General features: G+C 35.3%; 1 protein-coding gene across 1 annotated transcript in view; it reads right to left on the reverse strand.

The window, feature by feature from the left end:
- Positions 1-587: 587 nt before the first annotated feature.
- The window catches only part of LOC123630643 (putative uncharacterized protein ENSP00000383407), a 41783-nt gene continuing 17017 nt past the window's right edge, over positions 588-25353 (reverse strand). Inside the window, exons 3-7 of the mRNA XM_045540466.1 lie at positions 19208-19248; positions 16490-16527; positions 14652-14738; positions 8120-8199; positions 588-599 (exon numbers count right to left, since the gene is read on the reverse strand). Coding sequence (XP_045396422.1) covers positions 588-599; positions 8120-8199; positions 14652-14738; positions 16490-16527; positions 19208-19248 — 258 coding nt within the window. The remainder of the gene's footprint in view (positions 600-8119; positions 8200-14651; positions 14739-16489; positions 16528-19207; positions 19249-25353) is intronic.

Raw genomic sequence — 25353 nt, forward strand, 5'->3', positions numbered from 1 at the left:
TTGCAGTATTGCCCAAACCTGTCTGGAACAAGAATTACAAAAAATACTTATAGTTTATTCAAGTCCATAATGCTATAATACTTATCAATGTACGTGAAGTCCTGGAAACTTGCCAGAATTTCTAAAATATGTCCTTTCCATAAACCTCTGTTTAGCAATGGCTCAACAAGGAAATGAAAGGCAGTTGATGTGATTTGAGGATTTTAATACATAAGGGAGAGTTGGCACACAAAGAAGATACACTTTTTAACATTATAAATTTTTTCCTGTCTCAGGATAAATTGCTAAATTTTAGCAAAAATTTTTACATAACAACCTATCCTTCTTTGAAGGAAATGCTTTATGCTTCTCTTAGGTCAGGAGACTGCTCAATACAGACAAGTCTCTTTTTATGTTCTTTAAAAACACTTCCATGTGGCAGCTGAAAATAAATGTAATAAAGAACTACAGAAAACAGTTCTTGTGCATTAAAGTGATTGGGAAAGAGATGGAAAACCCACTTAAATAGTCATATCTGGGGAGAAATTTCTCAGGTTTTCACCACTAGTAGGCCTAACATATCTTTGATAATGAAATGGACCCCAGCATTAAGAGGTTACCTTCGTTAGCATTAGAAAAATGAAAGGAGACAACTGATGTTAACATTCTTTAAAAAACAAAGCAAGACAAAAAAATTCCACAAAGCTACCAAAATAATTGGGAAAGGATCCCTTGTCTTAATTAGAAATAATTATCTTGTCATCAAAGTGCACTGATTAATGTTTCATCAGTGGCTTGATTGTATACATACACACATATAAAGATAAATACAGAATTTATGTATATGTTTATATGTATATATGGTGTGTATATGTGTGTTTATGTATATAAAATGTATATATACTCCCCAGATTCACTCCCAAGACTTCACATGCTCCAATCCCAATCCATGGTCAAAAACGTAGAAAAAGGTTGGGATTAATGGAAAGAGAATTAAGATCAGGAAAATGTTTTATGAAGTAGTCCACTGTAATCCCTTAGTGCCAACATTGCATACATAATGGGCATCCATTTTTGAGACTCTGATTGAGTTTAAACTCAAACCAAATATACATTTGGAATTGGGTAATAACCCAAGTCATAGCATGGAATGTTTTATTACATTTGGAACCTGTGAGTGTAAGCTCCTTACTGTCAACTTCTACTCCCTTTGAAAAATCTACACACCTGGTATCAAACATAGTTTCTACCTAGGGCATGTTAAGACTGCAGCAAAGGGCATTTGATGGAGTTTATAACAGAATGTGTTTACTAGCCATTTTCTGAGTTGCGTAATTCCTTTTAAAAAATGAGTGAGGATAATCATAAGGAATACCACAAAATTCCTCTCAACCTTTTAAAGTCATCAAAAAGGAAAATACCTACATATATATTTGGAGTTGGAATTTGACCAGAAAATATAGTTTATTCATCAAATTCATTTGTTACAACCATTTCCTCTTTGAATAAAAGTTAAAACGGAAGGTTGCTTAAACTATTTTCCTTGCTTTAAAAGGGAAAGTGCACTTACCATAAATGCTGTATAACTTTGAACATGGAAATGAGAAAATCTAGTATAATCTTAATTTCACTTTACCAAAAGCAAAAGATGTGGATTCCATATTAACATTCTATGTTCCTTTAACAACAACTAAAGCCACTTTTTAAAGTCTACTGTTAAAGAGAGATTAGATTCTCTTACTAGATAACAAATATAGTCCTATTGTTTCTATCTAGAAAATGAGTTATAATCTTGCTCTTGAGAGGTAGGAAAACTCCTCTATCTATAACCTCAATATATTAATAGGTAGCTCTAATGGTTTTAAAATATGCCCACAAATTCTTTCTTTCTGATTTTTAAATTTTTAATTATTATGGATATATAATAGTTGTGTATCTTTATAGGGTACAAGTGATGTTTTGATACAGGCATATAATGTAAATTAATCACATAAAAATTACTGAGGCATCCATTACCTCAGGCATTTTTGATTTCTTTGTGTTAGGAACATTCTAATTCCACTCCTTTGGTTATTTTAAAGTATATCTTAACTTTTTGTTGATTATAGTCACTTTGTTATGCTATCAATCATTATTCATTCTAACTGCATAACTATATTTTTGTACCCATTAACCATCCCCACATTATCTCCCCCTCCCTGCTACCCTTTCCAGCCTCTGGCAACCATCATTCTACTCTCTGTCTCCATAAGACCGATTTTTTGTAATATTTTGCTCCCACACATGAGTGAGAACATGAGAGATTTGTTTTTCTGTGCTTGGTTTATTTCACTTAACATAATGTTCTCCAGTTCCATGCATATCACTGCAAAGGGCAGAATTTCATTCTTTTTGTGGCTATATAATATTCCATTGTGCATATGTATCACAATTTCTTTATCCATTCATCTGTTGTTAGATACTTAGGATGATTCCAAATCTTGGCTATTTGTGAATAGTGCTGCAATAAACATGGAAGTGCAGATATCTTTTTGATATACTGGATCCCCCTCCTTTGAATATATACCCAGCAGTGGGATTGGTGAGTCATATGGTAGTTATATTTCTAGTTTTTTAAGGAACCCCCATACTATTCTCCATAGCGGTTCCCACCAACAGTGTACAAGGGTTTCCCTTTCTCCACATCCTTGCCACCATTCTCGTTATTGACTATATATGGAACCACAGATATAAAAGCCATTTTAACTGGGGTGAGATGATATCTCATTGTAGTTTTGATTTGTATTTCTCTGATGACTAAAGATGTTGAGCATTTTTTCATATACATTTTGGTCATTTGTATGTCTTCTTGTGAGAAATGCTTTTTCAGATTCTTTGTCCATTTTTTTAAGCAATTAATTTTACTTTTTCCTATTGAATGTTGGAGCTCCTTGTATATTCTAGTTACTAATCCCTTGTCAAGTGGGTAGTTTGTAAATACTTTTTCCCATTCTGTGGGTTGTCTCTTCACTTTCTTGATTTTTTCCTTTGCTGTGCTGGAGCTTTTTAGCTTGGTGTGATCCGATTTGTCCAATTTCACTTTGGTTGGCTGTCCTTCGGGGGTGTTATTCAAGGAGTCCTTGCCAGGACCAATTTCCTGAAGTATTTCTTCAATGATTTTTTTTAGTAGTTTCATAGCTACAGGTCTTAGATTTAAGTCTTTAACCGATTTTGATTTGATTTTTGTATATGGTGAGAGATAAGGGTCTAGAAATTTCATTCTTCTGCATATGGATATCCAGTTTTCCCAGCAACATTTATTGAAGAAACTGTCCTTTCTCCACTGTATGTTCTTGGCAGCTTTGTTGAAGATAAGTTCATTATAGCTGTGTGGATTTATTTCCGGGTTCTCTATTCATACATAAGGACTGACACTTGCAGGTACTATTTGAATAATCTGTCATTTTGTTCTCCTTTTTTCATTTTCTGCCTTACTTATTGTTCACACTTTTGTTTAGAACCATCCCAAATTCATCTGATAAAACCTAGTGAGAGACCTGTCTCTCCTGCTTGTTAACAGATCACAGCATAACCTTAAAGTATTTTTCCAGTGACTCAGTGAAATGACCTTAGTTAAGCTCAGCTAAAAGCAGTTTCATTTTGGTCCATATTTCCTAACAATGAGGTGCTGCACTGGATATAGTTTTAAGTCTATATATAGCCAATGGGCTGTATATGGCTAATATTTTGTTAATAATCCAATTTTCATCTTGGGGACTAACTGACCAACTCTAGATGCTGATTACACTGCATGTGACTAAAGGAAGCTAGTCTAGGTTGCACAATCAAGGGTGAGTCTAGACATCATCCAACTATGTGGACACAGTTTTTTCTGATTGTTTAGCTAGAGCAGTTAGAGTTCAGCATTAGCAGAAGTGACTGTTTTAAAGATAAGATGTATTTGTTAGGAATGTATTTAGCTTTGAGAAACAGAAAACCCAACAGTAGTGGCTTAAACAAGTATGGGGCTTACATTTCCATAAAATTGAGGGGCAGTCCAATGCCAGTGCAGCTCCTCAGGACTGTCATTGGTGATCCAGGCTCCATGCATTTGCCTTTTCCAGCATCCTCCATGGGTGTCTTTTGCCTCATGATTGGAAGATAGCTGCCAACTTGCCAGGTATCACTTCCAGCTCCAGGCAAGAAGGAGGGCAAAGGACAAGCTTTATCCTAATGAGATTTTGCCCTTTTTTTCAGGAAAGAAAGTCTTCTTTGGAATTTTTGCCTATATTTCATTGGCCAGAACTGGCTTCCATGGCCAGCCCTAATTATGAGGAGGCTGAAAATTCAAATACTTAACTTTGCAGTATCCATGGTAAAGGACATCAAGAAAGAAATTGATTGAAATGTACCTGGAGTGATCTAAGCCTGCATACTTTAATAGCTTCCATAGAAGGGAACCTCAGGGTTTTACAGCATATATATATATATGTATGTATATGTACACATACACACATATATGTGTTTTTAATTAATTGATTCACTCAGCGACACATTTTTTCCATTAAAGGAGCTCAGGGAGAAAATGTTTTGGTTCAGTCCTAGGTAGGGGTGCTTGACAGTGCTTAATATCACCAGCACTGAAGGTAATAAATGTTATCCCTCTTTTCTATCATGAATATGAATGACGCTCTGAAGGCTGAATGCAACCTAAGAATTTACGTGAGAAATGAGGCATGCAACATTTTTGAAAATATATTAGCCCAAAGTCTGTATTATTGCATATTTTATACCCTTTTCAATATGCTACAAAAGGTTTGAGCCATCAACTGAATGCTGCCAGAGAAGAACAAACAAGAACAAGGATACAAAAATAAATGCTGGGAAATGAGTTTCCCCAAGATGTTCTTTATGGTTGTTGTAATGATCACAGTACTAAGCAGACTGCTTTGCTTCAAACTCTCCCTATCAGCACTTCTCCTGCAAGCCTGGTTCTCCAGCAAGTTTATCCCAGTCCAAGTATGCAGATATATGCATGGAGCAAAGCAAGTACTGGAGAAAGCATCCCGTGAACATCTCCTGCCCCAGTTGCTTGGTTCCTTATCCCTTCTTCCATCCCTGAGACCTTCCCTCCTGTTTCCTTTCCATGAAGGAGAGCCATCTTCTTGAGTACCTTCTGATTGGAAATCCAGTTGTTTAAACTTTTTATTCTGAACATTTTTAGTGTCTAAAATATGTTTTGTAGGTATGTTTGTATGATAATTATGGCCACTAAAATGATTTACGTTCTATTAACTTTATACCATGTTATTAATATTCAGAAAATGGCCATGAGAAAATATTTACCCTGAGACATTATTCATTCTTTTAATCCTTTCTACTTTGGATAGTTTTTAAAAGAATTCTACAATGAATGTATATCATTCCCATAATAAGGAACAAAAATCACCTTCATTTTTTCCAGGAGGCTGTTGTCTTCCAGGACCATACCTAGCCAAGTTTGGGCTTGTAAAGTGAAAATGCATGGGGCATCGCATCTGTGGCCAAGTGCGCATGGCTATGGTTTGGATGTTCGTTCCCTACAAACGTCATGTTGAAATTTGATCCTCAATGTTGGAGGTGGTGTCTAATGGCAGGTGTTTGGGTCATAGAAGTCAATCCCTCATGAGTAGATTAGCGCTTTCCCTCAGGGGTGAGTGAGTTCTCACCCTATTAGTTCTGAATAGAGTTCCCCTAAGAGCTGGTTGTTACAAAGAACCTGGCACCTCCTCCATCTTTCTCACTTTCTCTCTCACCATGTGGTCTCTGCACAGGTCAGCTCCCCTTCACCTTCCACCATGAGTGGAAGCAGCCTGAGGCCCTCGCCAGATGCAGATGCCCAATCTTGGACTTTTTGGTCATCAGAATCATGAACCAAATAAACCATTTTCCTTTATAAATTACCCAGTCTTAGATATTCCTTCACAGCAACGCAAAACAGAGTAAGATACCACCAACTGTCCCTGTTCCAGGAGTTTAATGGTTCATGTCTTGAGCACCATCCAGAGATTCACATAACAATACCAGTTCCCAGTCATGACAATGCAAGTGGAGAGGAGTGAGGCACAAAAGTCTGCATTTTTAACAAGTCCTCCATGTGAGTCTGATACAGATAGTCCCCAGAGTACACTTAGAAAAACACTGCCCTGATAGTTATTTGCTCACTGGTGGGAGGCCAAGGTCAGAGCCAAAGTCCACTCTCATGCCCACAGACAGGCAAGTTTCCTCTTCACACCAGATTTGCTTCTCCACCTGAGAATGGTTCTCCGCTTCCCATCTTTTAAAGGGTAAATTGCATCCACTTCTTCTCAGTCACAAGGAGTTATTAAATCACTATTTTGTATAATGCTTCTTGTTAAACCCAAGTATTCTGTCATACAGATAAATGTTTCTTAGTTAAATTCAGTTGAATGCCTACTATGAATAAGAACAGTTATTGAAGATAGATACAACCAGTGCCTGCCCTCAAATGAGAATTCTAGATTAGATGGCTCCATTTGTCTGTCACTGGGTATGAATTCCTTTAGCTAATCATTAGTGATAAATTATATAGTACAATAGAATGGTTGCCATTCTAGAAGCACCATTTCTTGACCAATTAAAACTTCCAAAAGCACTGGTCTCAGGATAAAGATTTATCTTTAACCATTTTCTTCCAAGAACATTCTATGTGATTTTCTTCTTTCTAAGAGATGGTTCTATTTTTCTACTAACCACCTAAAGAAAGATTTCTTTTGGTATAAGGCATATCTGAGGAGTTCTTCCTGTAAACCAGCCGTTATTTTTTTCCTGGCTATCAGACAATGCTTCACTTAGATATTATATCTGAGATCTCATCTGAATTTAGGAAAATGAGACTGCATATTTCAGAGATATAATCAGCTGTGCTTGTGAAAGTGTCATTAAGCCTTTGCAAAGAGGAAGAGGAAGAGGAGGGGGAGGGAGAAGAGAAGAAGGAAAGAGCAATGATAACTGAATTTTTTTAACCATCTCCTAAATACCAGACATGGAACTCAGTGCTTTAATGAAATATCTTACTAAATCCTCATGACAACCCTGAGATAGAGGTTTCTAATAGACCTGCCTTCCACATGATGAAAACTGAGGCAGAGGGAGAAGAGGTAAATTGCACAAAGTCACAGAGCTACTAAGAGCCAAACTAAGCTGTGTCTGATTACAGAGCTCTCATCCATGCACTCTGGGAGAACCCACTGGAGGCAGAGCTCAGCCAATGTGTCAGCATGCTTTGTAGCACAGGGGATCATTCTGGCAGCATTCCAGCAACCAGCAGCAATTGAAGCCATAGTGGATCAAAAGTTATGTCCCACTGTCTAATTCATCGGAGGCCTTCGACAGCCTCAGAAATCAGGTTGGATATAGGAATGCAGGCTCTCTTTCCTCACCAAATCAGCACTTCACGATTCATATGCTATGTACACTCTGCTTATAGATCAATCTACTGCACCAAGGAAGGTCAGTTCTAAACTTTCTAATAAAACTATCAGAATCGTTAAAGTGATCCTCATGGCTGTCAGAAAAATGTCAAAAATCAGTCTGATTCCTGAATTGGCTCTATTGACTCATATACTCTTTCTTGTTACAGGGTGAATAGCAAGTATTTGGCAATTAATTGATGTTATGTTATTGTTATTAGGGAGCATCAACATTGAGGCATTCTTAATTTCCCAGACTCCTGGGATAATTAATGTAATTTTTAAAGGGATAGGTCAGGAATCACAGTATATGTTTTTATATCAAATGTAAAAGCACAAGGCCCATGCCCCACACTGAGGGTTGCCATATAGTTCTAAGCACTTAGCCTAAGTCTTGTCAAAGAACACCTCACTATGTTAATTTAATAGGCCAGAGTTACTTATCAAAAGGCTGTAGAGTGCAATGTTTTGCATAATCAAAATGGTTTATTATCTCATCATTTGATTTTTTTCATTCATATTCTAATTCACAGAAACATAAGCATATCAATTATAAAACAACCCATAATAACTAAATACAAAATAGATATAAGGCTGTCTAAATGTTGTACAATACATATAACATTATGGAGCTCATTAACAAGATAATTTTCACAAAACATCATGTAAAGGTTGATTATATATATTACCTGATAGGAAGTTCCTTGCAATTTTTTTCCTTGAAGGGTATGTATGGTATTACTCAAAAGAAAATCATCATCATTTTGATCTATGAAAAGAGAGAAATGTTACATCCAGATTACCAGATATTACAGGATTTAGGGAGTTTAGGTGCCATTTAATACTCATTATACTTTTATCTAGTCTATTAAGGCATTATATTGGCTAGGTCATAAATATATCTTTTCGTAAAGATTTGCTTTTTGATATAAGAAACAGATCAAAATAAAATAGAAATAGAAATTTAACAAAATAAAAACCGAGAATGCCACTGACCATTTGTGTCCCTGAGAAAGCCATGGAACCTCACTGGGACTCAGTTTCTCTCTTGGTAACAAAAGGATAGGACATTAGCTACAAAAGCCACTTCTAACTCCAAAGTGCTATGATTCTATGCAGTTATCACCTGACCTGCTTCTGTTAAACTAAGCTTTTCCATCCCTGGCATTTTGAGCTTCATTAGCTTAGGTCTCCTCAACATGAATTATTTATATCAAAATTGTTCTATACATGCTTTAGTAAAAGCTTTGGAATGTGGCATCCATTTGCTTGCAGCTAAATGAAACCTTTTCAAAAGCAGCGCTTCCCTTTCAGCCCCTGTAAAAGAGCTTCATTATTTAAATCTGAAACATACACTGTGTTAAAAGAGGACAAAACTTTACAGATCACTCAATCCAAGCCTCTTATTTTACAGATGGTGATACTGTGACCCACAGAAATCAGCTGGCCACCAGTCCAGTGACTTTTCCTTTCACTTTCACTCCTTTTCACTTGCAACCACTGCTTCAATTATCCACTCTTCTCCATTCTCATATTCTGTGGGGAAAGGAGGGGTAGACAAGGCCTATCCTTCATGCATAGTGCAAAATAGGTGCAAATACTCCTCTACATCCTCATCACAGGTATGGTTAAAAGATATGCTAAATTCACAGCTCAGACTATGAGTTATTTGTATTCATAACTTAATATTTAAAATCAGAATAACCATGCTATAGGATTTCAGAAAGTACCTAAATTTCAAAATGAGCTGGTTTTGTGATATTGTTCTTTGAAACAAGATCTTTCATCACAGGGTTAGGCTGCTGGAAGCTGAGTTTTTGGAGCTTGTTTTTTGTTTTTGTATTTTTTAGTTTTTGTATTTAAAAACAAATTTATTTCCTCCCTTTTTTCCTTCCTATCTCTTCTTTTTCGATCGCTTTAACATGAATTTTGGATAATCCTATTGTAGGCATTCTTCTGGGCATAGAAAAAGAAGATTAAAGTGGCCTCCTGTGCTCTAGAATCTAGAATTGAGCTGAAGAAATAAGATATGAATATGTACAGTGCACTTCTATAACAACAAAAGGCAGTAAAATGAGTGATTCAGACACCATGCTGAGGGAAGAGATCATCATGACCCAGAGGACTTGTAGGAGAGGCAGGGCCAGAATGGAATCTTGAAGAATACAGATAGTTTGAAAAGGTAGAAGGAAAAGAAAAGGTACAAATACAGTAGCAATGCTATGTACATTAGTTTATAGTAGAGAATAAATGGAACATGTTTAATTAAGGTGCAGATTGAGACTGGTGAAGCCGGAGGGCAATTCTGGATATAAGGTAGGAAGAGGCAGGGCTGCATGGATGAGTGAGGCCAAATTTTAATGGGCCTTGTGTACCAGGTGGAAGAATTTGGACATAACCCACCAGATCAATATTACAAGTATAAATATCTACAGGAGTCAAACAAGTAACTTAACTAACTAAAGTGTATTTGGTCAAGGAGGCAATGGGAATTCTGTAGTGGGCAGGAAGGACAGCTCCCCAGCCAAATGGTAGCCATGGCACTCAGCTCTCTCAACTAAAGTCATCTAAGACTTTGAGTCCAGGATTGGCTGTTTCCCTCATGTTTTTTAAGAGCATATAAATATATGGATTTTAATGTAAAATTTCCTGATTTTTCAAATACCATATGGCCCCAAATGAATCAATTTAGTTATAGAGGTACCAGTATATAGCCCCTGCTGTAGAAACTGGGGGACCTTTGAGGCTTTGGGACTGAGAAGGGGACACGAGGATAATTGCATTTTATGAAGATTAACCATTTGGTGTATAGTCTAATACATTTTTTATTTATTTATGATCTCTCAAATATTACTCTACAAAGAAAACATTTATAGGGACAGAAGTAATTGAGTCCTAAGTGGCAAGAAATGCATTAGTTGAATTAGGCAATATACCTAAGTTGTTTTTTCTAAAGGTGGCCCAACCATATCTCCCATACCACTTGTTCTTTTACGATGTGACTTTGCCACTCCTTCATCAAGAAATGCAGTCTAATTTCCCTCCTATTGAACCTGAGCTTATCTTAGTGCCTCACCGTCACAGTAGAATACAGTGGCAGTGATACTTTGTGACTTCCAAGGCTAGATCAGAAGAAGGCTTGCAGCTTCTACCTTGGTCTCTTGGTATACTCATTTCTAGACATTTCCTCAAGTGATGTGTGAAGCTTCCTTGCATTTTGTTCCCTCTTAAAACCTGGCCATTAGCCTGGGAGAAGCGGAAGTCACATGGAGAGGCCACATATGGGTTCTCTACTAGAGTTTTCAGTTCCAGCTGAGCCCAGCCTAACTCAGACCAGGTGCGAGACATGTAAATGAAGAAGCCTCTAAATGATTACACCCACCAGATGTTTAAGTTCTCCCCAGTCCTCAAGTCTTCCCAAATGAAGCAGTACCCTGAATGAATTCCTGACCTGTAAAATTTATGAGCCTAACAAAATGTTGCTTTATACCAGTAAGTATTGAGGTGGTTTATTTGCAGCAATAGATTGTGAAAACATGCAAGAACTATATAGTGGATCACAAACATCAGTGTGCATAAAAATATAGTATCCAGCATAAAAACGGAGAATCCAACTGCCCCTGAAATGGAGAGGCAGCAAAAAAGGGAAGGATGAGGTGAAAAAACAATTTTTATTTCTAATCAGCTTCTAGGTGATGCTAATGTAGATACTTCTGACCATATTAATTTTCAAACAGGCAATTATAATCCTAGTAAGAATTCCCCTAAAGAACTGATAGATTCGAAGATTCATTTGTACAAAACACTAGAATTCTGAGTGTTCTCAACATTCAGTTCAGAAAGCTTTCCTTGGAAATATAAGAGGTGCCACACCACTACAGCAGGTAGCCTGTGCTCAGGGAGTTTATTCTCATATTGTGAGTGAACATCAAGGTGTGAATAAGACTTCCCTCTGGCATTGCTCATGTAGTCCAGTGTAGCCACAGTTAAATTACCTGCTCTTGGGAAACAATTTTTTTTTAATTAAATGTGCGGTCCCTGAAAATTAACCAGAATGGTAAATGCATTTGTGACTTTATAATTTGCCATCTTGAAATTAAGTTATTAGGTATCAGACCAATAAAGAAAAAGAATAAGGTCTTGAAAAATTAAGCCAAAATATTTAGATGTTTATACGAAAGAAGCTGGCCAAATAGTGATATTGACTAGAATTCACAAGAGAAGGGAGGTTTCAAACCAGTGGTAATTTCAGTGGTAGACTAGAAGCCTCTAAGAACCCCTTCCTCTCCCAATGGGTTTCTCCTTTAATAATGAATTTTATCAAATTCATTATTGTAAAGAGGACTTATTTTTAAAGTAATTTTACAGCAGTGTGGGTGAAGTTAATATTCCTTTTATTACTAACCATGTTTTCTGACCTTATTTGGTCTCTTAGTTATTTAAATAACAAATACCATTTTTTTCCCCAAATCTTTCTTATGGAATAGTCTATCACAGTTAAAAATCTCTAAATCTGCAAATATGTTGATTTTTTTATTATTTTTTCAATGTTGCTTTGTTTTTATTCTTTTTACTTTCTGGTATAAAATATGAAAACCCTGTTCTTCAAAATATCTTTACTTAAATCATAACTTAATCTTGGGTTTACTCCAATTCATAGATTTCAGAAAGTTAGTTCTTCTCACTTTTTTTCATAAAACTAAAGCCAAAATAAATTTAAGATTTTAAAATTTACTTTAACTTACTAAAATTAATATTATTAATATTTTTCCTGTTTATAATGCTGAAAATAAAGCAATTCACATGAATTACAGATTAATTTCCCTTGTCACTTAAGCTATGCCAATTTTTTAGTTGTAAAGTCCTAAGCATGCAATTTATCATACATTTATTTTACAGATATAATCTCTTTTAATAGCACAAATGTAGGTTTAGCTAAAAATCTTAAATGAAGGAAATGGACCAGATAAACTAAAAATATTATGCTTCTGGCACTCAATGTAGTCTGATAAATTTTGTCTTAACCTATATAGTACAGTCATGTTATTGAGCTTTGCAAATATCTTTATGGATTAAAACACCAGGCGCAAATCCTCAGCTAAATACAGCCTATGGAATTTTTTCATCAGGCCCCAATACTCTTTAGGACTGAAATGCTATTAATATAATATGTGTCAAGTAGAAATACCATTTTGAAATTGAAATTGAGGAAAATGGCCCTTTTTTGTGTTGGAGTCTGTAATAGATTGCTTAGTAGTTAATGTCACTCCTACAGTTTATTTCCCTATATATTTTCTTCTGTTTTATTGAGGCTCTCTTTACAATTTCATTATTAGTGTCCAATAAAATCATGTGCTGTGGATGATAGTTACGATGCACTTTTCCATCTTCATCTCACTAAACTTCACAGACTGCCTATCTTCAGGCACGGTGAACTATTCTTAAGTAATTATGCAATTAACAACCAAACAGTAGTGTTTAAAATGAGAAAGAAATATTATGGGTTGATATGCAGGGCACTAATTGCTTAGAAATACTCTGAGCCTTCCAAATGAAGCTACTACACCCATAAAATTAGAGCCTACAACTTGTGGCCCTGAATTGCTCCCTTCAATTTATAATGGCACCGACAGTCTTGGTCTCAGGCCATCAACTCTTCCTAGCATGGCATTAATCCCTAGGAAATGTCCTGTGACTCAACTGCTACTGACAAAATGTCAGCTGAACCTCTTGGAGACACACACACACTTACACCAAACATACATGTTCATTCAAGAACCTGAGAACTATCAAAGCTGTAAAGGCTTTCATTTTTCTTATCCAACAAAGTAATCAGAAGCATCTCGACCTAAGGCCAAGATCCTTTGCTGCCCTGTCAGTGATTACCTGCCTATTACTCTTAAGTTAACAAAACAAGGCAAAACAACACGTTTCACGAAAAGGCAGTTTTAAGAAATAGAATACTTGAGAAGGTTTATGGCAAAATTTATAACTAAAAATAACCTATAATACAGTTGTACCTTCTTTGTTCATAAACTGACATGCAATAATGGATAATATAACGTGTTTATTAGAGGGATAGATAGATGAATGGATGGGTGAATAAATAGACAAACTGATGGGCAAATGTTCGATTAATTGACTGAAGGTGTGGATGAATATAGTTGGCATCCATGTGGTGAAGACAGATTCCAATCAAAAAATGATAGTCTTAAAACATTCCCTTTATTGTAATTATAAGAAAATATTTCAAATCCTAAAATATTTCACCTGTTTATTACAGAAAAAATTTAAATATTTAAAAATTCAGTTAAAATTACTAACAAAATGTTACATAATCTTGCATAAAATAGAAACATTTCAAAGAAAAATTATTATTTTCATAAATAATTGCTTTGTAAATCTAAGAGCTTTGTGAAAAAAATAAAACACAAAATCTGGACAAAATGTATAACCAAATTATTAAACCCCTAACCATAAAAATATATTAACTTTTCCTTTGTTCCAAAACATTAAAAACTTTTTGTTAAACATCAAAAATTCTTGAATTTTCAATAACCAATATCATCTATATTTCCTTGTTCCAATAACCTTGGGGAGTGTCTACCAAGCAGATCATCTTTTCATGCTGTTGTTCATCTTTGTGAACTCTTAAGACTTTCTATTTTATTCATTGCCTTCCCAAAGTTAAATAATTTTAATTATGAAGTCATTTATTATTAATAAATTCTTCTATACCTGACTGTTAATTTGCTCTTCCTGGGAAGTTTTAAATTATAAAATTATGTAGTTTTGAATTAATAATCAAGGCTATTTCTCTTAAATGTTTTTAGAAAAACTAAACATAACAACTATTAACATAACTGATGTTATGTTAGAGGGTTTTTCTATGTGCTGATTTTTAATACATTTTTAAATTCTTTTGGATATTAAAACCTTTCAAATATTATTTACAATTGATTCTTTGCTTCAAGAGGCAACTTGAATTCCATTTCCCTTCTGTATGTGCATCTATGTGATGTATGTGTGAACACATGTATGTGTATACATGCATACATCAATAATTTATAACAATATATATTCTATCTTATTTGCTTTTCCTTTTTAAGTAGATCACAGTGTTCTGCTTATTTTAATGGTGAAAGATGTAAATTTTTCTTACCTGCCCTTTAAACTACTTTGGGAAAATGCAAAGTCAGCTAAACTAAATTTAGCAGTTACCTTGTAGCTGACAGGGCCTTCTGATGTGGAAATCATTCTCAGGCTTGCTGGTTTCCTGCCAGATTTTATCATTCACAGTTTTTCCTTCTAAAGTAAAGCAGAAGATTGGTTAGCAGAATTTACAGTAACATCCAGTAAATGTAAGAAATCTGAAATCAAAACAAGTTCAGCACACAGCTGTAACTTGGTAAGTGGTATCTTAAGAAAGCTCTGTGGCCCGTCATGGGGAGTTCTAGTCCCTCATAAACAACCCTAGGTGTCCTGTGGGCTGCCCATTTATTTCCATGAACTACATAAACATACACGCATATCTGGTAGAATGCTGGTACTCAAGTGCCTCTTGATAGCTTATGATTATTCTTTGAAGAAGCTTCCTTGAATTCATAACCACTTATTTTTATTCGTAAGTTAAAGTGTCCCCACCCTCCACATTCCCTAACATTTTGAACAAGATTATTAAGTATAGAGAGAACATTGAACTGTGATAGTTTCAAGAAACTGTAAGGCTCTTGAGTGTAAGGACCAGCCTTGACTTCCCAACACCTAAAGCAGGGCCTGGACATGTGATGAAGTGAACTGCACCAAATGAAGAATTGGAATTACTTCTAAATTACTTACCAAAGGTTAATCATTCTGCATGCTGTATCATATATTTATAAAACAAATTTTAAATAAAACAACTAAAGCTTAGCATGGACACGAACTGAGAATGCTGTGTTGTTTTTAAAGTCACTATTTGCTCTTACGTGTTGATTATAGGAAATACAGTTGATTAGCAAGAATTATGTTAGGATGGAAACATGTGTAGTCTTGTATGCACAAGCAGTGTAGACTGCTCCGAGAATGGCTCTAGATGGAAAATTAAGTTTTGCCTTACTTTCTTTTACTTAAGACTATGCACTATTCAAATCAGGGTTGATATTCAAAATATTTAACAACCAGTTCTTTATAAGACCCTGTCTAATGAGATAGACTCAGAACCTATAGATACCACTGCTGGAAGAGTATCAAACCTGATTAAAATGCAGATATCCTTGGAAGATGAACCACTGAAGATTATCACCTTGGTCAGATGAGCTTTTCAGAACCTGCCTAGAAATTGGTTTTAAAAAAACAGGGAAATGGGGATGTACACCTGACTCCTAAGCTCTGCTGGGGAAAAGGAAGGAGAAAGGGAACCCGTAAGTTTGACACACTGCATAAAAAATGCATTCTTGACTAGATAACCCTGATGTTTTACCACTGCGAATGTTTTGTAATTACTGTCTCCCTATTTTATATAAAGGAAGAAGAGAGATGAGCTATTAATTTTCTAAAAGTAATTATTAGAATTTGATTTTTACTTTAGAATTAAAATAATAATCAAACTAATTGTCTTTATTATTACTGCAGATGTCATATCACAAAAACTAAAGTGAAGATCTGGTGTGTGAAATGCTGTGGAATTCTTTTGTAATAAAACCATTTTCTTCTTCTTTTTTATTTACTCCTGGATTCATAGGTCTGAAAAGATTTATAACAGGTCACCTTGACCATAGACCAGCCAAGCTAAATGTGGAGAGCTAGAAGATAATCAGACAACAAACCACCAAAGAGATTATTCTTTTTAAATATAAAAGGAAATTATTCTGAATAAATCAATTATTTCTTTGTCTTAGTCACTTAAAGTTAGAATTGAGCCACATTTCTTTGTTTTAATTTCTTCCATAGAATTCAAAGACAACTCAAAATTTGACTTTCATTAATAAATTAAGGTTGCTTTATGGCAGTAGCAATAGAAAAGAACTTTTAGCGAAACAGAATATATCATGTTAGGAGTAACCTTATGAATCACTAACCAAATATTTTATTTTCAGACATAAATCTCCGGAATGACCTAGAAAAATAAAAGAAACATATTTAAGTCTAGATTTAACAAGTAATATTTTAATCAAACAGAAATTAGAATGTGTGCAATGCTTTTGAGAGTAGGAATTAATTGTATCTCTAACTAAAGTCTACCTATAATCTTGAATTCCCTAACCCTAGGTGGCAAATTACGGTTAATATAAGTATAACCTTGGTCTGAAAATTTCCATGCAATGTGAAGAAACTAATATTCATAAAACCTGAAGAAAATATGGGGCATTTTTACATGAATGTATCCCAGGAAAACCAAATAGTTAATTGGGAAAGTTCTTTTCCAAATAGTTCTTTTTAATAAATACAGAAAGAATGATGTAAATTGAATATAACCATTATGCAATTCTTAATAAAACAATAGATATAGGAAATAATCACTGATTGCTGCTAAAGCCTTTAGTTGGAAGGCTGATGGGCAACTTTGTGCTAGATTGATCAACCTGATACCATCTGAACCCACTGAGCAATATCACCCCCATAATAATGGAGATAACCAGACATACAACTTATAGCGCGATGCAGTAGGAAGTACACAGTCACTGAAGACCTACTTTTAAATATATATACTTGAATCTTATACATCTTGAGATTTAACCAAAATTGTACAGGAAATATAGCATATAGAAGAACATATTTTTAAAAAATCACAAGGATTCAATCAGCAAAATTCAAAAATTATGGGAAATTCCTTAAGACAGACACCCCAGTTTTTTCAACAAATAAATGAAGAGACATGTAAACTAAGAGACATGAATTGAATGTATGGCATTGAGTTCTTTGGATCCTGATTTAAATAAACAAACTCTGAAAAATCACTTGAGTCTGTCCAAGAAATTTTAGAATTGACTACATGTTTTTTTATATCATATCATTTTTCTTATTTTTTTCTATTGCAGTAGTGATATTGTGATCATGCTTTTTAAAAAAATAGTTCTTTTTTATAACGATATATACTGAAGCATGAAATTATATATCTGGCACCCGCTTTATTAAAAAAACAGTGGGGATGGGGTGGAGGGAGTAGAGTGGGTAGAGATAAAGTAAGATTGATGATAGGTTGATACTTGTCCAGGTTTGACAATGTGATCTCATCATTATCTCTTCCTGTGTGTATGACTGAAAATTTCCGAAATACAATTTTTAAAACAGAAACTGAGGATGGAGCTCTGCTGACCTAACCATGCTAGTCAATTTACTCATGCAGTGAACACACATATCCCCTACATATGATTGACTTTACTGTAGCTTAAGTGTTTTCCACTATTGATATTCTTGATAGCCATTAAATTAAAAGTTCATCCTTTTCTATAAGCTCAGAGTTATAAGTAAAAACCTGCATATAAGAGGTTTATTTTTTTCTTAACCATTTTTTGGGTTTCTTTTTAATTTTTTAATGCAAATGCTTTGGATATCCCTTGGCATATAACAAGCATTAAAAAAAGCTATTTATAATACTATAAATTGAGGTAGGTGTTTAACAACATGAGATGTTATTCCCTTCAGGGGAGTGGTGGGCAAAAAAAAAAATTTGAGAAAATCAGAGGGTATTCAATTTTATTTTAGTTGGTTGTAATCTGAGGAGCACCTTTATTGATTTGCTTTATGTTGGAAAAATTGTAATTTGAGCAGCATCAGGCACTTTCTCTTTAATTCATCCTTCTTTTGCCCCTCCGTGTTTTAGAATCTTCTAATCTGTGGAAGCATAAACCAAGCCCACAGCTACAATTTTGTTTAAGTATTTGCCATGGAATTCATGAAGTCTTTATCCATGGAAAGAATAAACAGCCTATTAGGAGGGGCAGCAAGACTGAGAAGGGCCCTGCCACAGCCCCTTCTTTACTCCAGCTCTGCTTAACATGCCAGGGGTGTATTTTAGGTAGTTAACTGGCTAAAGTACAACTACCCCTGCCTGGCAGGTGCCCTAAGCTGTTACTCATCCAGTTACCTACTTACTATGAATGTGTCTTAGATCCTTAACTGGGAGACAGCTTTGAGCAGGAAAGAGAGGAAAGAATATGACAAGCACAGACTTGCCTGAGAGGGGATAAAGCAAGGGCTGCTGAGAAAGAGGACACCCAGAGAAAGCTTCATGTAATTCACAGTTTGGCCTCAGACCAATTCAGGGTTCAAGGAAGCCATTTTTCTGTATCACCAGCAACCAATCTGGAAATTTCCCCATACACCAACTTCCTGCCCCTGTATTTCCTGCTTATTAGTTAAAATCCCATTACCTTATGCAACATGGATATGTCACATCCTCTGGCAGCTGGATGTGCTCAATGTAAAGCCAGGCCTGACCTAAATAACCCAAATCTCTTTGCAAACACATTTTTATGTGGATTAGAAAAATTCTTCAGGTTTATAGGTCACCGATAGAAATATGTTTTCATGAAGGTTTCCACTTTAATCTGAGCCTCGTTTAAACACAGGTTTCTTCTTCTGAAAATTTAATTTTCACATCTCTGTCTACAGGAATGTCACAACACATTTCCTATGCATCAGCATAAACAGAGAAATGGAGCAGGGTAATACACACTTAGATTTGTACATGACAGTTTAAAAAAAAGTGCTCTGGCAGGAAGCCCACTAACATATTCATATTCAACACTACAGAACTAAGAGAATATAAAGTTTACAAAGTAAATTTGACTTACTTTCTTTTTTTTGGTTTTGCATTCTCCAAATTAGAAACTTCCTGTAAAATAAAATAATAAAATAAAATAAAACAAAACTACTCCAAGAAATCAGAAAGAGAATTCATGTATAGTTCATCTTCAAATATAATCCAAGTTTAGTTTATTTTGCCTTTTTCCTAGAAAAAAGACTTATGTATTCCACCTTGTATTTTAGTAATGTGTCATAGAATCTTGTCTCAAGATTTTATGTTTTTCTTCTTTTGTCTATGTAACTTTGAGAAAGACAGGATGCTTCCTTTATTAACTAGAGCTCACACCTTATTTTAATAAAAACAGGTCTTTTAAATAAAAACATGCAATTAAATCCTCACAACCTCAACCTCCCACATCACAACAACCCACCAAATCCAAGGGAAGAGATACATACCAGGGTATGCTAATTACATTATATGGTACCTTCTTTTGAGAAAGATGGAAAGTAGCCTATCACGGTACCCTGAGGGTGTTGAAACACATCTCTGATTCATCTGACCTTTTTCTTCAGAGCAACTGACTGTTGTGTAAAATCCCTTACACTTTTGGGGAAAGATTATGTCACCACATCTTTCACCATCCTTGAAGGAACTTAAACAGCCCCCAGGCACCTTTAAGAACACTTCAGAGTCTCTATCTCTCATCCACTCCTTGATTTAGAAAACATTTACTAAACATTGAGCATCTACTACATGATAGGCCACAGATCATGTCTGGAGAGGTTTATTTGTTTGGCATAGTTGAAATTCATGTGTGAAAGAAATTTGTGACCAATATTTCACTTAGGGAGAAAAACACAAATGGTAAGGCTAGGAAGAATGGTGAGTAAAAATCAGAAAAAGGAAAGTTGGTTCTATTATTCAAATGGTTAATAGTACCAGTCTAAGCACAGTCAAATCCATGATAACCTTTCCTATATAGTGATTGAGGGGGCCATTTCTCTAAGCCTTGTTTTGTTTGTATCAAGATTTAACTGTCAGAGGACAATTTAAATTTTCTACTTTTCCAGTTATTGAACAGAGCTTCAATGAAACCCTACATGCGAAAACAATCAGTTCCTGAACTTGAGAAACAAGTTTTGCCAAGTTTGAAATGCCTGTGGATCAACCAGAGGACGCTGCTAGCAGAGAAGTCAGGGGAGAAGCCTGACATGAGTTATCAACAGGCCTTTGAGGACTTAATGGTCAGATTGAGCACTCCTTCCATTCTCTGTTTTGTCATCATGTGTCCTAACAGTACCCCATCTCTATTCAAAGTCTTTTAATGAAATTATTTAGGTCTTGGGCCAGATGTTTCTAAACCTTAGACCAGAAGCTAATTATGTTCCTTTCACCACAATTGGCAGCCACATACATTTAACCAGCTTTGTGACGGCTATCAGGAAAGAAGATAGCCATCCATCCTTGTAGTAAAGTTTCCCTGACTTAAATACTTGGAACTTACTAGGAAGGAGCAAGCTCCACGTTCACAGTCCATGCAGTCTGGGCCAACTATGTCTCAGTAGTCAGAATCCCTTGTCCTGAGTCTCATTAATTTTTCATACAGGTTTAGATAGATCTCATGGGATTATGGATCTTTCACTCTTCAAAATGGATACTACATTTTGTGAGATGAGAGAGAAAGGGTGTCTAGTCAAGAGTTAGCCAGTATAAAAGGTAGATTTGCAATAAGGAAGATGGGAAACATTAGATATCTTTTGTATTTTTAATCATTCAAATCACAGTACTTTTGAATCAATTTATTATATCAGTATTTCATTGTCTTTGCTATCAAAGAAATTAATTCAAAACGTCTCATAAAATTTATGTGCAATGGAACACAAGTGTTTGAATCAGGGAACACAGAGTATTATTCAAGCGTGGTTTCCTGTTTCACCTCAGTGAAGCCTTTGTTAGTACGTAAAGTCAGGTGCTGGACCCACGTGAAGCTGGTTAAATACTTGTGATTGCTGATTATGGTGAAAGGCACACAGTTAGCTTCTGGGTTGAGGTTTGGAGACATTTGGACCAAAACTGAAAGTATTTTATAAGACTATGGATAGAGACTGGTTATTTTTAGAATATACATTGTCATAACATCCTCTAGGGACTATCCACTTTGCTCTGTTTTACTGGAATTGGAGTCATCTAAATTTTGCTTATAATGAATCAGTTTAGTTTTGGGGATCTTTTGTTAATGAACCTTCTTGTAATGAATACTTTGGAAAAAATGTTGAGCTAAAACTTCTTTTTATTCTCTGTTAAGATGAAAGAGTTAATGTAGTTCTCTTTAGGCAACCTGCTTCCTACATGGATAGGGAGAGCTGAGCACATTAAATGCGGGTCTGAAGTGTGATTATATGAGGAAAAAGGATTATTTAAACAGGCCAACATCTACTTAGTTAGAATAATAGGTCTGTTCCCTGGGTGTTGCCTAGTTGTAGATTACTACTAAACTGGTTAAGCAATTTTTAGGATTGCTTGTACCAGACTCAAAGCAGCTGTGGAAAATGTAAACTGCTTTCAATTCTGACTGCTGCTTACATAAGCAGACTGTCACGTATGTTGGCGTTCAGACCCTGGGTTCTTTATTCCTAGAGGGGCAAGACAAAGAAAGACTACACACAGCTTTATTTTTAGAACTACAGCTGTGTGTGTGTGCATGTGTGTGTGTGCTCATGTGTGTTATACTCAGAACTCTAAAACAAAGACACCATTTCAGAGAGTTAATGAAATAATTCTGTCTAGTCCATTAATTTGACATGTGCCATAAATACCATGTAAAACTTACTCTTGTTAGCCTTCATTTCATTATCCCCTAAATCAAGCACAAATCATTGGTCTACCTTTCATTCACTAGGGAGTTTGTGTCTTAATTTAATTTTTACCCCTGGCAATTGTTGGGAAAATAAGAAATGAAATGTAGGTAAAGTATTATAAATGGACCAACAGAAAGTAAGGAATATGTCCAACCTGTGTTATTTTTAATGTGAATAAGGATAGGCTCCAGGAGTAAACCATTTCCATATAACTATGAAATTAGGTCAAATTTTTAAAAAATAGAAATGGAGAAAGATGTGTGCCTTAAAACAAGAGATAGATTTTATATATCAAATGCCATATTTCTATTCTCATGCAGTGGTTACAGATGACTGTCCTTTGAGGTTGAGTCTAATATGTGCCTGTTTCTTGCATGATTGGTTTTTAAATCTTACTTTCAAATCACAAAGTCAAAAGGAAAAATGAAGTATGTCAGGAGCTGTTTTTGCCTAACTAATGGAAATGTTAAAGGTGTTTCTTCACCAGAGAAAATTGATTGGCAGTAATTGATTGTGTAAATACCATAATGAATTTTTAAGACTATAGAGCTGATGTGATCTGATCTTTGATTTACAAAGCTCAAAATGGTAAATTGACTTATCCAGGGTCATGCCTACAGTGCTTTACCTTGATTAAATGTTGGTTGCTTTTTGTAAAATTCTAATATATTCCCTTGGAATTGTACAATTCCTTCCTTCCTTCCTACATTCACATTTCAGTCAATAAAAACTTATTGAGCACCTACTATGTACCAGACACTATTGTAGGGGAGAAAATATTTCTTTCCTCACCCATCATAAGGTTCATGGCTGATACTCCTATGACAAAAGACAGATTAACAAGAGAAAAGGTACACATTTATTTAATAAAAATGTTATGTGGCACAGGGGCCTTTGGAAATGAAGAACCCAATAAAGACCCAGGAAAAACTGTGTATATTTATGGACAGTTGTGTAGAAGTATGATTAGAGGACAAAAGGGTATGTCTAATGGTAATACACTGGAGAGGACTTAGCAAGCCTGTGTGTTCAGATTCTTTTTGGCCTCTCTGTATCACACTCCTTCCCTCTGAGTATACAGTGGAATACCTGTCACCTGAGGGTCTTCAGGGAAGGAGGGAAGAAGTTCAGAGAGTGACCTTCCTAGGTTTTATGGCAGGCTTCAGGGAAAAAGGGGTGAGAGGAATTCTAATTTCCACATCCTGCTTCAGGGGAGGAAGGGGCAAGGGGAATTTCAGTTTCTATGGTCCATTTTAGGAGGGAAGGGGTTGCTTCTGCAGTTTTCTTAATTTTCTTCAGCTTAAGATACTCAGTATGCCAGGGTGCCATATTTTGAGGTAGCATTTCCTGTACCTCATTACTGTTTTAGATGCAAAGGATTATAACTGAAGTGGTCTTTCTCTCAATTACTTATCTCCAATGACTGTTGATCTCAAGAATCTATTGATTCCATTTTCTTAACTTTGAAGGTTAAATGAGCTAATGTCTATAAAATCCTTACATGATGCTAAATACATTGAAGATACTTATAGATGAAGTTATTTCTCATTAATAAGTTATTTCTCACACATAGAATTCTGATATTGTGGAAAGAGTTGAACATAAATGTAAATGCACACACATATATATATAACATACATATAACTTTCCACTAAAGTAAGCTAATTCAATTTTATTTTGTTCAATTCACTATCTTGCAAGAACAAGATTATTCACTTGCATAGCTAAAATGGTTTTATTAATATTAGAATACAGAAATTTTAATCAAACATGTCCTCTAATCATACTTCTGCACATCAAAACTGAATGAGTGTGTTTCTGGATACTTCTAAGTTTCCTCTCTTTTGACAAAGTCCCTTCAGATGTTTGAAAAAGGCATGGCAGTTGATAGAAGTTTCTTTTTTTAATTTTAATAGACATGTGGCAAAGAGGATGATTATGATGCTTCAAAGTTGACAACGTAGACTAATTTTGCAGTACACCTAAGGCTACCAGGGATATGAAAAAAATTGTATCCAGCTATCAGCTCTGTTCTCAAAACAAGGAGGAGATTAATGTGACAGGATAACAAATAATCACGAATGTAAAGGATTCCTACCACCCATGAGCTCCTCTGCCTTGCCTATACACCTGACTGCAAATGTGTGGAGAAAATCCCCTAATGGAGAAGCCTTTTAAGTTATGGTACAGATCACATGGCAAAGGGGAATGTTGGTAAATGTACCTAATCTGAGCCCAGTTGGTTCAAGCAAGTTGCTAAGAAAAACAAGGTTTAAATTCCTTTTCTAATTTCTTGATTTTACACATTTGCAAAATAATAATGGTGGAACACTCATACAGTATTAAGCACAGTGCTAAAGGCTTTACATGTGGTAATTAATTTAATCCTCACAACATTCCTATGAGGTTGATACAACTATGCTCAATTTAAAAATGATTAAACTGAGACACAGAGCAGTCAACCTTCTTGCCTAAGCTGGCATAACTAGTAAGTGACAGAACTTGAATTTTTTGCATGGTGTCTTCACTACTGCATGATACTACTTCTATGCTTGACTGCATAAGTACAGAATCCACCTGTCATCTAAATCAGAGATTTCACAAATAAGCATTATTGGCCAGAAGAAAGATCAGCTACAAAATTGCAGAGAAAAATGTCTTATAATACTCTATGTCTCTACTAAATAAACAACTCAGAAAGAACACCCTTCTCAGAGCACTAATACTAATAATTTAGTACTATTTGAAGACAACTGTGTAGGTAGCACATTGATGTGTTTTAAAGGCATTAATCGTCTTGTGGATGCCATAATCATCATCAATGAATGTCCAGTAATTTATGACAAATCATTTAATTAAAAGTGAGAACTTCAGGAATTAATGAATTTAGATGACACCCTACACATTAGAGACCCCCAAGGATATTACTGTAATAATGTTATGGTTCTCAGGGAAAACAAATTTCATCCCCGCATGAGAATAACATGAAGAAGAAAAAGCAATGGTCATCTCATCCCATTGGAAAAAGTAGACTTTCTTGCCAGCCTGTCTAGTTCCTGTTTTGGAGTAACAACCCTACACAATAATGAATTCTGGTTTTCCTAAGAGGATAATGTACAGCCCATGGTCTCTCATCTCAGGGCAGATCATATAGCTTGTGGTGCCTGGAGAATGCACAGTGACAATATCTAATCCATTACATATGAACTTTGCCGTTTGTCCATTTGTGTGCTAAGTGAGCTTTCTATCAATCTTGAAGTAACAAACTCTTCTCACAGCACTATAAATTTCCAGGTTGGCAAAATGGAAATGGGATGGTTATTTACATAATAAA

This window comes from Lemur catta, chromosome 1 (assembly GCF_020740605.2).
Source record: "Lemur catta isolate mLemCat1 chromosome 1, mLemCat1.pri, whole genome shotgun sequence".
NCBI classification, from domain to species: domain Eukaryota; kingdom Metazoa; phylum Chordata; class Mammalia; order Primates; family Lemuridae; genus Lemur; species Lemur catta.